Source organism: Gallus gallus, chromosome 18 (genome assembly GCF_016699485.2).
Source record: "Gallus gallus isolate bGalGal1 chromosome 18, bGalGal1.mat.broiler.GRCg7b, whole genome shotgun sequence".
NCBI lineage: Eukaryota > Metazoa > Chordata > Aves > Galliformes > Phasianidae > Gallus > Gallus gallus.
Genome location: NC_052549.1, coordinates 7,241,494 through 7,254,777, shown reverse-complemented (window position 1 = coordinate 7,254,777; position 13,284 = coordinate 7,241,494). Strand labels below are relative to the sequence as shown.

The 13,284-nt window shown below is 46.5% G+C and overlaps 1 protein-coding gene across 6 annotated transcripts in view; it reads left to right on the top strand.

Moving 5' to 3' along the window:
- CRLF3 (cytokine receptor like factor 3) overlaps window positions 1-13,284 on the top strand; it is a 42,013-nt gene extending 28,729 nt beyond the window's left edge. For 4 of the 6 annotated variants that reach the window (XM_046902030.1, XM_046902033.1, XM_046902032.1 and 1 more), the window contains 7 exons: window positions 1,505-1,712; window positions 3,663-3,750; window positions 4,201-4,378; window positions 5,746-5,968; window positions 6,599-6,731; window positions 9,983-10,095; window positions 10,379-13,284. In XM_046902030.1, the coding sequence (XP_046757986.1) occupies window positions 1,598-1,712; window positions 3,663-3,750; window positions 4,201-4,378; window positions 5,746-5,968; window positions 6,599-6,731; window positions 9,983-10,095; window positions 10,379-10,632 (1,104 nt within the window). In that variant the 5' untranslated portion in view covers window positions 1,505-1,597 and the 3' untranslated portion in view covers window positions 10,633-13,284. Of the gene's footprint in view, window positions 1-24; window positions 220-695; window positions 1,713-3,662; window positions 3,751-4,200; window positions 4,379-5,745; window positions 5,969-6,598; window positions 6,732-9,982; window positions 10,096-10,378 lie in introns of those variants that run through there. The other 2 variants (NM_001079719.4, XM_046902029.1) reach the window with 2 other exon arrangements.

Genomic DNA, 13,284 nt, shown 5'->3' with positions numbered 1-13,284 from the left:
GGTCGCCGCCCCCCCCCGCCCCGCCCCGCCGCGCTTCCCGCCCCGCCCCGCGGATGTGGGGTCCTTCCGGGGGCCCGCCCGCCGCCGCGGCTGCCCATGGAGGCCGAGACCGAGGCGCGGCTCCTGCTGCAGGAGGCTCGGGAGAGCATCGAGGCGGCGCGGAGCTACCGGCGGGAGCTGCAGCAGCGGTTGCGGGGGCTGCACCAGGCGCGGCAACAGGTGGGGGGGCGGCCGGGCTCCTTCCGTCAGGCGGAGCGCCGCGGGGCCGTGAGGGGCCGTGAGGGGGCGGGGGCGTCGCGTGCCGGGGCGCGGCGGGCTGAGGGGGTGGCGGTCGCGGCTGCAGCGCGGGACGTCCTCGGGGCTGCCGCGCGGGTGGGTGCCGTTCCAACCCGGGGATGTCTGCGGTGATACCCGCCGGCCCGGCGCGACGGCACAGTGCGGTGGGAGGCTTTGCCCGTGGGATCCGTCTCGGCGCTGTCGGTGCTGTGGAACACTGAAGATAAACGGTCGTTTGCACAACCCCCGCCGTGCGGCCGTACCGCGGGGATGGCTCTGTGCAGCTCCGTGCCCTCCCGCACCGCACCGCCCCGCACGGCGCGGGGTCCGCCTGCAGGCGGTGCTGTGGGCTGAGCGGGCACCGCTTTCCTCCGGCGCTGCGCGAACCCCGCGCTTCCTTTTCTCTGTGGCGCTGACAGAGCCGGGAAGCCGAGCTGTGCAGCGGCCGCGGCGGTTCGTTGCACGACCTGAAGAGGAAATGCGCTTCGCCGAACCAGAGGGCTTCCTGCGTTGGCTGCCGGTAGTTGTAGGGCTGCAGAAGTTACGCACAGCAGTGTGTGCAGCGCGGCGTTTCCTCATCTGCACCGAGCAGAAACGCTGAGAGGAGAATGCTCTCTTCTGGTTTTGTATCCTTAGTTCAGGGGCGCACGAATGCATTTGTTTCCCTAAAAATCAGATCGGGCATGTTTGCCAGCATCGTGATGAACGCGGGTAGGAACTCCTGCGCTCTGCTTCTTCCCAAACCCAGCCCGACCTGCAGGCCCTGCACCGACACCCCGCAGCACCCACACAGTGCGGGGGCTGTTCCAAAGAGGTTGAAAAGAAAAGAGCTTCGTTGAGACTTCAAAAACCCGGTGAAGGGATGGGATCCAGGAGAGTGCTTCTGTGCGTTTCTTCATGCAGTTACGAGGAGTGACTTTCAGACTTTTCTGACCAGAATTCCTTGGCTGCAGTAGGAATGATCCAGTTTGCACGTAGCTCAAGCCTCAGCAGTTGATTTTGATTTGCTCAGCTCATGTGCCCTTCCCCTTGTCCAGACTCGTTTCCTTGCCTCCTCCCCTCTGTGCCCGCACTGTACATAACAACACTCTCTTACTAACTGCTTGTGGCCCTTTTTAAAGCTGACTTCATGCATTAGTTTTCATCCACAGATGAGGTGGCTCAGAGAAATACCAGCTGTGAGTGCCCTTTGCCTTTGTCCTGAATCCTTCTTTTTACCCGAATTTAGATCAGAGAAAGTGCAACATTGACCAGAGATGTACTTGAGCAACATTTTAATGATTTAAAAGGGACCCTAAAGAAGCTGTTGGATGAGCGACTGATGTCACTGCTGCAGGAAGTGGATACTATAGAACAAGAGAGCATCAAACCACTGGATGAATGCCAGAAGCTAATAGAGCATGGAGTCAGCACAGCTGATGATCTGCTCCGGGAAGGTAAGGCAGGACCCATACTCAGTCTTAGTTCTGCCTTCCAGTATGTCTTCTCTCAAAGTCAGGAGCGTTCCTGTTATAATCAGCATGTTTGGCTTGTTCTGCATTCCTCTCAAATGAAATGTTAAAAAGAGATTAAACTTGGGTAGGCTCATGAGCAGTTACCTTTTGTTTTAGTTTCACTCTACTCCTGGGCTGTTGCCCCCTCTTAAGGACTGAGAGTATCTGCTTTTGGGCACAGACCTTGCTTGCACGAGCATCCTGCAGCCTGCCACTCTAGAATGAATGCGTCACACTGCTTTGAAACAAAATACATCTTGGGTACCAAAATGACAAATTGTCTCTGGTCTTATTAAATTAACAACTGACTGCAGTAGAATTTCAGTTGAGAAAAAATGTCAGTCCTCTGTGAGGATAAACTTCATCTGTTGTGGACCAATAGTTCTTACTACAGAATGAAATGGAAATGACTCACTCAGCTGAGTGAGTGAATGTCTGTAACTGACCTGTAGCTTATTGGAACAGCAACTGAAGTAAGGATTGTTTTTTCCCTGATAAATGTGATTATGTTACCGACAGTGTGGAGAATTGTGAGGAGTGGACTGGCCTCTATGTGGGAAAGGTTTCTCCAAAGGATGTGACAAAATGAGACACATGGAATATTGGTGTAAGGGCCAGTCGGTCTGGATGGTTATTGAAGGTCCTCTCCAGCTGAACTTTTGTGCTCCAAGTTTGTACTGTGCTGATGCTGAACACCCAGCCAGAAGGGAATGCCACTCCTGACCATTCTGCCTACACTGTAGAACCTACTGGGAGCGTGTCTGAGCCATGAGTGTGCTGGCAGTTTCCTTGCATTGTTCTCATGTCTCAGTTTAAATTTTCTTTCACCACGCTCTCAGTTTCATGAACTGACCTGTATTGCGCCGTCTCCCACGGGTAGGAAATCCACCAACTTGCACTGAGATAAGAGTTTAGTGCTTAAAAAACGTGCTGGTTTGGTAGCTCTGTGATCCCTGTTCACAAAAATACTGACAAACTTTAAGAGTGAATGTACTGGTTTATTTCTGGCACAGCTGGTAATCACCTTGCTTGTGTTCTGCATCTCAGGTTACTGAATGAAGGGTGGTGACAAAGGTGGCTGTTTTATACTGGTTTGTCAGATCTCACAGGAGGCTGATGAGCTGTGCCCTTCCCATGCTGTGGCTCTCTGTAGCAATATCAGCACTGCTAAGTCATGTTGTTAAAATGAGCAGAGATTGCGCGTGAGTCAGAAAGGAGTTAAGCCTGCACGTTTATTAAATCTCTTGCTGCCAATTAGGACGTTTGCATTTCGTTAGAGATTTGCAATGTTTGTAATCCTCCATTTGGAATAGAAGCGAGCTTCCTGTGTTGTAAATTACCATAAAGTCATCAGATGGATCATACATCTCTGCAAGCTGAAGTGTGGGACAGTACTTTATATGGAAAGCCCATGGTGAGGTTTCTGTTCATCTCCACACTTCAATCCATGGATTACTTCATTCATTATGACAATACTGACCTTATTTTGTAGCGAAGAGAACAAAGGTTGAACTTATTTTTTGCTTTTAAGCTCCTGCTTTGTCTTCTTTGCTCAGAGAAGGTATTCTGCCTCTTGTTTTAAAATAGATGGAGAAAAGGATTAAGAATTCTGGTTTCTGGCATCTGACTCCAGTTCTGCTTCTGTCTGAGACCCGAGGCAAATTATTACATGCTACAGATGTGTCTGCAGGAAGCTTGAGAGCTTCAGAAGTTGCTATGTAGGCTCTGTGATGTTAACTATAATTGTATTTTCTAGCTAAGCGTCTAGCAAAAATGCTGAGAATGCTTCATGTCTAATTGGCTGTTCATGTCAGAGCTAGTTGTTCTTTGAAGCAAAGAATGCCTTTCTTGGACGTTTTTCTCATTAGGAATATTTTTACCATTTGCTTCCAGGAGAGAGTGCAATCTGTGGAGATGTGGAACAACATAATGAAAAACTTTGCAGCTTTACAAAAAAAGCTTTACATATTCAGCTAGATAGGTAAGATACTGTCATTCTGAGCTGGTCTGAGGCAGTGGCTGGTCCTGAATGGGAGTTCTTTTATCCTTTGAAACAAACCCCATCCATTCCATTCCCCTGAGAGATTTATCCGAGCTGTTACTGTCCTCCTTACCTCACAGTGTTTCCCTGGGGTTGGCAGTCACCAAATGAAGTAGTTTTCAACCCACGTGTGCTCTGCAGCAATACAGGCTGTTTGTCTGTCGTTGGTGGAACTGCTCCCTGTGGAGCAGCCTGTGTTTCAGAGTGTTTACTGAGAAACAGACGGTCTGGTTAGGGCTGGGTGATTTCCGAGTCTCTAAGTTTGAAATGCATATGCCAATTCCTGCAGCTGTTCTCTCTTTGCAACGTCTGTACAGATTAAAGTGTGTGGACAAAACATAAATTTGTAGAAGTTGGCTCCTTTCATTACAGCACACTTTCCTTTCTCAGCTTACCAGAAGTGCCCTCCTTGGTCGATGTGCCTTGTTTATCTGCCCAGTTGGATGACTGTCTTCTTACTATACTGAGAAATGAGATATTCAGACATGGGACTGTAGCCTCTCACCCACCTGTACAATTAGAGGAATTCGTTGAGAAGCCTGGAGGCATTTTAGTCCGATGGTGTAAGGTAGGTAAAGTATCCAGGGTGAAAATCATTCAGACTTCAGCTTTCTTGAAAGAAACTTGGCAAAGCCACTTCTCTTTGGATTTCCTTGTGCCTTCAAAGGAATAGTGCACTCCAGTGTGTAGTTAAAATCTTCAGAAGAGATTTTTATCACGGTGGCCACATTTACAAGCGAGGTAGCGTAGTGATGTTGTGGTTGGTGCTGAGGTTCGTGTCTGCCTGACAGGACACCTCTGCCAGGTAGTGCAGTAATGCTTCTGGGCTGTGCACTCCCCTTTCCTGTCTATAGAAGAGTCTGGAGGAACAGCTGGAAATGCTGCCTGCCCTTTCTCCCCATCCTTAAACCAGCGCTGGAAGGGCTTCCTTTGTATACTCTTCCCACTAAACAAGCCAGTAGTAATGTGTCTGTGATAGTGTCCTACAAACAAGACTGAGAGATCATGGTGTGTGTGTTTGAGAGACGTGATTCACACGGAGACCATTCGTGCTGCAGCACTGTGGTTCTCTTGAAAGGGAGTAATGCTGAATGCTGTCGCTGAGGCTGGACTTGGTTGCTGGCTGGTGCTGTCTTTCCCCTTTTGAAGACACTTCAGCAGACCAAGGATTATCATCCACATGCCTCATCTTACCTGTTGTTAGGCTTTTATACCTAAACATGTTGACGTTCTTAGGGAAACTGAATAGAAAGAGAAAAAATAATATTGGCGTTAGCTGCTCAGGTAGTTTCTCTTTGATATACAAAAAGGTTTTTTGGTAAATCATCTCGTGTGGTTCAGTTGTTGCTGGACAGCTCTGTGCTCTGTGGCAGCACTGAACAAGCTTTGTTCCAGCAGCAGCCAGCTGTCAGGCACTGTGCCTTGCAACGGAGGTGGGTTCCAAGTGTAAAACCAAGGGTGCTGCTGTCACACACATCTGATCTTTCTGTGCCAAATGGAGTGCCCTGAATTTGGCCATGCTTGAGTGGTCATGGAGCTTTTGTGAAAAAAGCCTTTTGACGTAGAGATACCAAAGAATTGGAAGCCATTCCTTGGAACTGTTCACGGAGGATAAGTGTGAACTCTCCTCGCTGTTAAAAGCTGTCACTGAATTTCCCATCCAAATTTGTGTTCGGTTTCAGTTTTTGCTCTGCTAGGCTGCAAAGCGTTGTGTTACATGTTTTTTCTGTAGCTACTTCTAAACTATGTTCACAGTGTTCACTAAGCTTTCAGTTGGTTTGGACACTGATTTTGTTTTCAATGAGGAATGCTTTCTGCTTTTTATTATGTAGTGACTCTGCCTTTGCTGACTGCCTGCAATGCTGTTCCTATGCTACAGAGCTGGAAGGAAAACAAGAGCAGCATCCCTTACTAATGTAGGAAATGTTTCTCTAGGTGGATGATGACTTTGTACCACAAGATTACAGACTGCAGTATCGTAAGAGCACTGCCAATCACTTTGAAGATGTGTATGTCGGCTCAGAGACTGAGTTCATGGTGCTGCACATTGATCCTAACGTTGATTACCAGTTCAGAGTCTGTGCCCGAGGAGATGGACGGCAGGAGTGGAGCCCATGGAGCGTTCCTCAGATCGGCCGCACCACGCTAGTTCCCCATGGTATTGATTCACTGCTGTTCATCTTATGCCCGTGTCAGTGGTGCTGCACTCCTGGAGGTCTATAACTGGTTGATGGGTCTACTTTTTGTACGACTTTGGGGTTTCCTTCCCTACGATTTATGTCTGTAACGTGGGGTGAGCTATCTGTTCTTTCATCCTGGAAGTTATTATGTGGCTAACTTGGATTTCAGCTCCGTAGTGTGAGAGTTGGTGAGCGGTTCCAGCTTAGCCTCGGCAAGCAGCAGCCAGTCAGTGTTTGCAGCCCAGAAGTGATGGTTTCTTTCCTCATCTCTCATCCCTACTTAACTGTTTTGTGATGACCCGCAGTCACGTAACAAGTTCTTCTCTTGTGTCAGTTTTATTTTCACTTTCAAATTTCTAAATGCAGTGGTTCATAAAGATTTACCAACGAGATTGCTGTAAAGAGTGAAGTTCTGGTGAACCCTGTGAGCTGAAGGGATTTGAGTAAGAAATATTTCCATCAGAAGTAGGCAAAACCAGTCCCTGTGCTTTACATAGCTTAAGCTTCCTAGGGAGTGAACTGAGTGGACATGAGTGTTTTGCACGGGCAGCAGCTGGTCTGGTTGAGTTCATGCTTCTGTTTTTTGTTGTTTTGTTTTTTCTTTGAAGAATGGACAGCTGGTTTGGAGGGGTACAGCCTGAGCAGCCGAAGAAACATAGCACTTCGCAATGATTCTCAGTCATGTGGTGTGCTCTACTCCAAAGCTCCTACTTATTTCTGTGGGCAAACGTTAACATTCAGGCAAGTACTTTCTGATCAGCTGTTGTTTGGTACATCTACTGTGAACCAGTATTCCTTCTGTACTCTGTTATATTTGAATTGCATGAGTCATGATCCATGTTTGAGTTCTCACATCAGCTCAGCCTTAATTGAAGTGACATATCTGTGTCTGAGCCTCCTTCTTTTTACTTCTACTTCCTGGCCATAGGAAAACACCAAATGTTTTTGTAGGACCCACACCTATCTGGAACAGAGGCCGGAGTGAGCTCCTGAGGGGTGATGGAACATGGCCTCTGCTGAGCTAACGTGTGGGATGTTGAGCTTTTGTTGTTTTGCAGTACCTGTAACTGAAAGGTCAGACAGCAGCAGAGACTCCCACTGAGTCCTTTTAGCTTTGGGCCCGTGGGTTCTTTTTTTTTTTTTTACCAGGTCAGGTAAGAATTACAGCTGCACTGATGTCTTTGATCTCTGACATCATCAGTGCTGATCAAACTCTTGTTTGCAACTGGCCTGAGAAACTCATGAGTGGAGAAGATACCTCTGGAGCCTCAAGCTTTTCATTTCCTATAGAAAGAGATTAAAACCCCTGGCAGCTCTGTTGCATCGCTGAGATGGTGCCATTTAACAGGGTACCAGGAACTTCCTTTTGGATATGTTTGTTGTAATTACAGACCTCACAGACTGAAGCTTTATTCCAGCTTTCTCTTGGTTAAATAAAATCACTTGCTGTACAGTAGGCAGTCCCCAAAGGCAATTTAAGTTCATGATATATGGAGTAGCATTTCGTTTCTCCCTTCCTGGTAATGAATTACCCTGAGGTGGTTGGTGGTATGAGGATGTATTTGGTTGCCCTGTCTGCGGTAGGATTAAGAGACCAAAAGCTTTCATTTGAAATCTGTTGCTAGTTTTAACATCTCTTGGCTCAGAAGTGCCTGTGAAATTAAAGGCAGAACGTTGAGGTTTCAGGCCAATGTCTGGTTCTGTTTCAGACTGATGTCTTTTATCTTTTTTTATTGGTAGCACATGAACATCTTTTATTTGCAGTTTGGTAATGTGGACTCCTCTCCAAGACGTGATTGTTTCAGGATGGCAGAGCACTAACAAGCACATGTCCTTGAGTACCATAATGACACAGATGTTAAGACTGAAGACAACCTCAAAACTCAGTTGTGTTCGTCTTCCAAAGTTCCAGAGCTGCTTCTGGTTTCCAAGTGCATGAGATTTTGCCAGGCAGTGAAATGCAGTATTTGGTGCTTGGCTTCCTCCATCTGCTGAAACGAAATTTATTCACAGGGGGATAGGCAGCTTGCAGAGCAAACCAAATAAGCAAGGTTCATGTTACAGATGTTTGTGAAGCAGCTTTGTATTCATCCTGTGCATTCAGGACATAGGAATATCTCATCAGTGAAAAGTGAAGCTGTGATAAAAGCAGTGTTTTTGAAAAGGTAGACTGCTTGAGTTATGCTCTGAGGTGGGGCATCTGAACAGGCTGGAGGAAAACATTGCTTTAAGTGAAGACTCATCCTGTCCCTTGGCAGCCTTCAGGAACTGCCCTTGGGGAAGATAGCATTTCTGCACAGGGACCAGCTCTGCTCTGTCCCTCAGGCTTCTCCCTGCTGCTTTGTGTTAGCTCCTGTGAAGTCAGGAGGTGGGCAGGGAGGCTGGGTGTGATGCAGGAGGAAGGGTGTGATGCTCAGTGTGGCCGCAGCCTGGATTCAATGCTGCTCTGCCTCAGAGCAGGCTGTGTCCTGCTGCTTGTGTGATGATCCCGGTTACTTTTACAGTGCTGTGCAGAAAAGGGTGTATATAAATGAGGAAGTGTGCGTGCAGATTGGTAGGATACGACTCTTTTTAATGGATCTGTATTTATGCTTTTGGGTTTTCGGGGGTCATTCTTGGGTTGGAAATAAATGTGCAGACAGATGACTCAAGAACCTCTTCCTTACCTGGGGATGGAATTAATTAACATCACCTTGTGCACAAAGGTACTGCCTTTCTAATAGTTGTAAGTAAAACTTCACTTAGAGCTTGAAATCTACAGTGGGGTACCAAAATGAACTCAAAAGCTTCAGTTTAGGAAAACACTGTGGGTCACTTCCATGTTAAAAGCTCCCTGGATAGCTGAACCCGTCTGTTTTGCTTTGCTTTGCAGCACAAGGCTCTTGCTATCTCAGTGACATTCTCAGGGGACTGAATAACCTATGTGTGCAAAAGTAAAACATGCTTCCAATTTTATCTTCCCTGTTTTTCACAAGTTAACCCACGGTGTGCCACTCTATTGCTCAGCTTGATTTTCAGTGCTTAAAAGCTTCTGCTTAAGGTTTTATATTTTTTGATGACAGCAATTGCAAGTCACTGCTGCTTTCTCTTAAACTGTAAAACAGACAAAAAGGCAACTGAAAACAAACAAAAAAGAACACCCATTATTTTACTTCCTAGGAAAGACCAGCTGAGTTTCTGAGTTCTCAGAGTCTCTCTGGGCTCCCAGAAGAATGAGTTGGTACCTCTCAGAAATGGCAGTGCAGAGCAGAGGACCCACATAGAGGAGGGTTTGGTGCACAGACTGCACCCTCACTCAGCTCCTGGAGCCCCAGGCAGCTGCAGCCCAGGCCCTTTGCACCACTTGTTTGCTTTTTTTTTTTGGAGACTTTCCCAGGACCAAAATCCAGCTGAGCAGAAGCCGGATCGTCAGTGCTCTCCCAGGCATTACTCTTGATATCAGTTTGTACCAAGCTGATTGACTTCTTAAACAAAACAACACCAACACCAAAACATGTCAGCCTTCCCCACAGCCTATGTAGAACAGAATGTAGCAGAGCTCAGCAGAGCTGTTTTAATTAGCCACAAGCTCATCAAATACTTATTGAAATCTCCTTTTTCCATAAGATATGACGTCGGTCAGGAACCCGATATCAGTGACTGCGGCTTTGCATGTACTGTGTGATTCTTAGGATGTGTTTCAGACAGCTGAAAATCATTTCAAAAGACCCCAAGGTGTGGCAGCAGGGAACTTCTTAGAACACAGCAGTGGAAATTTGAAGGAAATTCATCGTTTGTGTGGAATAGCAGAGCAGTGCTCAGCAGAGCTGTGGGAAGGCTGGCAGGACTGCTGGTCACGCTGTAGTGATCCCTCCCGAAGGTTGGGTGAATTTGGAGAGAGCCCTGGAGCAAAGGGCAGAGGGCTGACGTGGCAGGGCACTGCTGTGTGGATTTCATTGGATGTTTTGGTGTAAAGCTTTGGGGTCTGACTTACTTGACTTTTTGCCTGCTAGAATTGAAACCGTGGGACAGCCTGACAGACGGGACAGCCTGGGAGTGTGCGTGGAGCAGCAGAACGGCTACGATTCTCTGCAGCGAGATAAAGCTGTGTGCATTAGCACCAATGGTGAGTCTGAGTCACAGGGCTGAAGAACGTGATCCATTTTTTTCCCAAAAACCTTAGCACTTTGTTCTTTGTGCCCCTGGAGAACATGGGAGTGCCTTCACACACATTTCACATGTATATTCTGCTCAGTTCAAATCCTTTCCGAAATCTTAGGTCTTCTTGTGTCTTCTGCATGCAGTTACTGCAGTGTTTGATGTGACAAAAAGCAACGTGGCAGGATCAGCTTTCATTGTCATTTGCCTGCAAAAATGAGAAATAACGTTTGATCCCTTGATTGTTTCAGGGGCAGTGTTTGTAAATGGAAAAGAGATGACAAACCAACTGCCTGCCGTCACTTCTGGATCGACTGTGACGTTTGACATGGAAGTTGTGCAGCTGGGGCCTCCCAGCACCGAGGGGGGAAACTTCAAGCTGAGAGTAACCATTAGCTCTAACAACAGGGAAGTGGTTTTTGACTGGGTGCTGGATCAGTGCTGTGTGTCTCTGTATTTTGGATGTTCCTTTTCATACCCAGGCTGGAAAGTGCTGGTGTTTTAACAGCTCACGAGAGTGAAGATGCTCGCTGTAATGTGTGGTATCACAACCTGGGCTTCCAGCTGTTTTATATCAGTCTTTCTACTACTTGAACTCCACTATATTGTACTCCTGCTGGATTCATTTCAAAAAATAATTGTCAAACAGTGGATTTGTTACTCTGGAAAAGGTTGAACAGGCAGTTATATAGACAACTTAAAGCAAGTCTATAAGACTTTTTTTTTTTCCTCCAGACTTGATTTTTTTTTATCAGTATTTCATTGTACTCTAGGCTCAGGGTACGCTTATTGTATGAAATTAACTTTGCTTAATGCTGCTGTTCTGTGAAATAAGCCTGTAAACTTTTAGGGAGTTGGAGGTAATGGACCAAAGTTGTATTTATACCACTCCTAAAAAGAGCAAAGTACTTAGAGCAGTGATGCTCTGCTATGCTTCCTTGTATGCAATGCTGCCATCATAATAAGGACAGACAGCAGGTCCTGCAGGTCCTGCCTGCCACAGCAGTTTCTTCTATGCACGGTACTGTTCGTTCCTCCAGAACAAGGATGTCTGAGCCATGGTGTTTGTTCAGATATGGAGCTAATCTGTTCAATGTCTCACTCACGTGCCTTATTTCCAGATATTTCTGCATTGTTTTCTGTATTGTCACTTGGAATATAGTTTCTAGAGTACTTCCACAGTGATGCTTACATCCCCAGCTTAATGCTGACACTTGTCATGTGCACCAGCACCTACAGTAGGACAGTTACCTTATCTGATCTGAATGTCTTTCCTAGTTATGCTTCGTAGCCTAATCCAAGCAAATCTTGGGGATTTGGTACTTTTGTATGACACGTGGATGGAAGGAAGCTGTGATTCTTCGCAGAGCCCTGCACAGTGCAGAGGCCACTTCCCTTCTATTGGACTGAGCGGCTGTTCCCACGTGTGGGATTCCCAGAAGTGCCCATTGATGACCTGCACATACGGTGTGTTCAGCTGCTCCAGGCAGCCCCACACGGCAGCACTGCCCAGGCAGACCTGGGGCAGAGCAGATGGTGCCAATTTGGCTCTCCCTGTGGTGGCGATACAGGATTAAATTAAACTGTACATATTAAAGTTACCAGTATTTCCCATAAGTATCAAATAAGATTTATGATGAGCTTGTCAAACAGAGGTTATTCTTTGGTCAAAAGATGGAATTGTGATACTACTGGATTCAAAGAGTATTTTTAAGTAATGCTCATCGAGGGCCTTAAAGCAGACTTTCTTACCTCAAGTATGTGAGATTAGTAATATATATACTTTTAGTAACATCTAGACAATCATTCTGCCCTTTTTCTTCAGTTTCAACATAGCATATTATCCCCTACTGCTGCCAGAAACAGATTGGATTGGTATCCCCCCTATTTGCACCGTCAGTACAAAAAGATCAGCTGTCCTGCCTGCATTTTTCTGCTAACATCTGTGATAGGGAACTGCAGGAAAGGAGAAGGGTGGCTGGTAATACAGCTTAGAAGAAATTGTGAGTTGATTCAGATAGATGGAAAGAACTTAGATACAGCAGAATTGGATTGGATTTTACTTTTAAGCAGAGAAGAGTGGATACCTGCAGGTAAGACTAATTGTGCAAGCAAGGAAAAGCCTGCTGTATTCTCCTCTTCTTAAGCAGAACTATTTCAGTGTTAGGGAGTAGAAAGATACTTCCATTTGCTGTACTTCCAGTATTCCTTTTAACTATTATGTGAAGATATCGCTAACAGCGTGCTGCATCCCACCTGCCATCTCAACTGTTGTTCTTTTGCTGTAGCCACAAAAGCTGAGCAGACATTCCAGCTGAGTCAGTGCTGCTGGCAGTCGCATTCAGTCGTGCTCTGCTGGGATGTGTTGGTAATTTTACCTGTAAGACTTCAGGGCTCAGGTACTAGTTCTAAGTCAGTACTGCTACTGCTTGAAAACTAAAATAGCCAATACCTACACCTGTGAGGAACCAGCAGCTCAGCTACCTTCCACCTGCTTTTGGAGGGTCGAGTCAGGCTCGATGCTGTTGCTGTTTACCGGCACTGTGGGACATTAAGCTTGAGTTCAGGTACTTCCAGAGACGGGAATGCTTCCTTCATTCAGAATATAATTACAGGCAGCTTAAGATAACTGTGAAGGGCTGTCCCAGGATGGGCTACCCCAGGACATCCCCACTGCTCCCCTGGAGAGCTGACGGCAAGACAAAATAATTGTTCTGAGCTCAGTTTTGAGCTCATTGTGACCGACCGGGGCAGTGCGCCAGTTGTGAATTTTTAACTGAGAATGAGACCAGCAGCCCAAACACATATTAGGTACTGCTCAGCCACCTCATAGAAGCTGTACACTTAAACCTGGGAAGGGTGAAGAATCCCAGGACAAGAGAGCTGAGTAATAACATAACAAGGTATCGCAAGAACCAGAAGAGGCTTGGATTAAAAAGGTTGAAATTCCGTTCTTCCTCAGTACAGTTCAGCTAGAGGGAAGGCTGGGCCCTTCCTTCACAGCTTTCTCACCTCCAGCAATTGCAGCCTTGCAAGTGAGCGTGAACAGCTTGGGAAGTCCTGGAAGCATTTTTGAAGCTCGTACGTTCACTTACCTCAACTAAGATGTCTGTGTCAAGTGAAATTTGATTTTTTTTAAATAAAGTTTTATCCCACA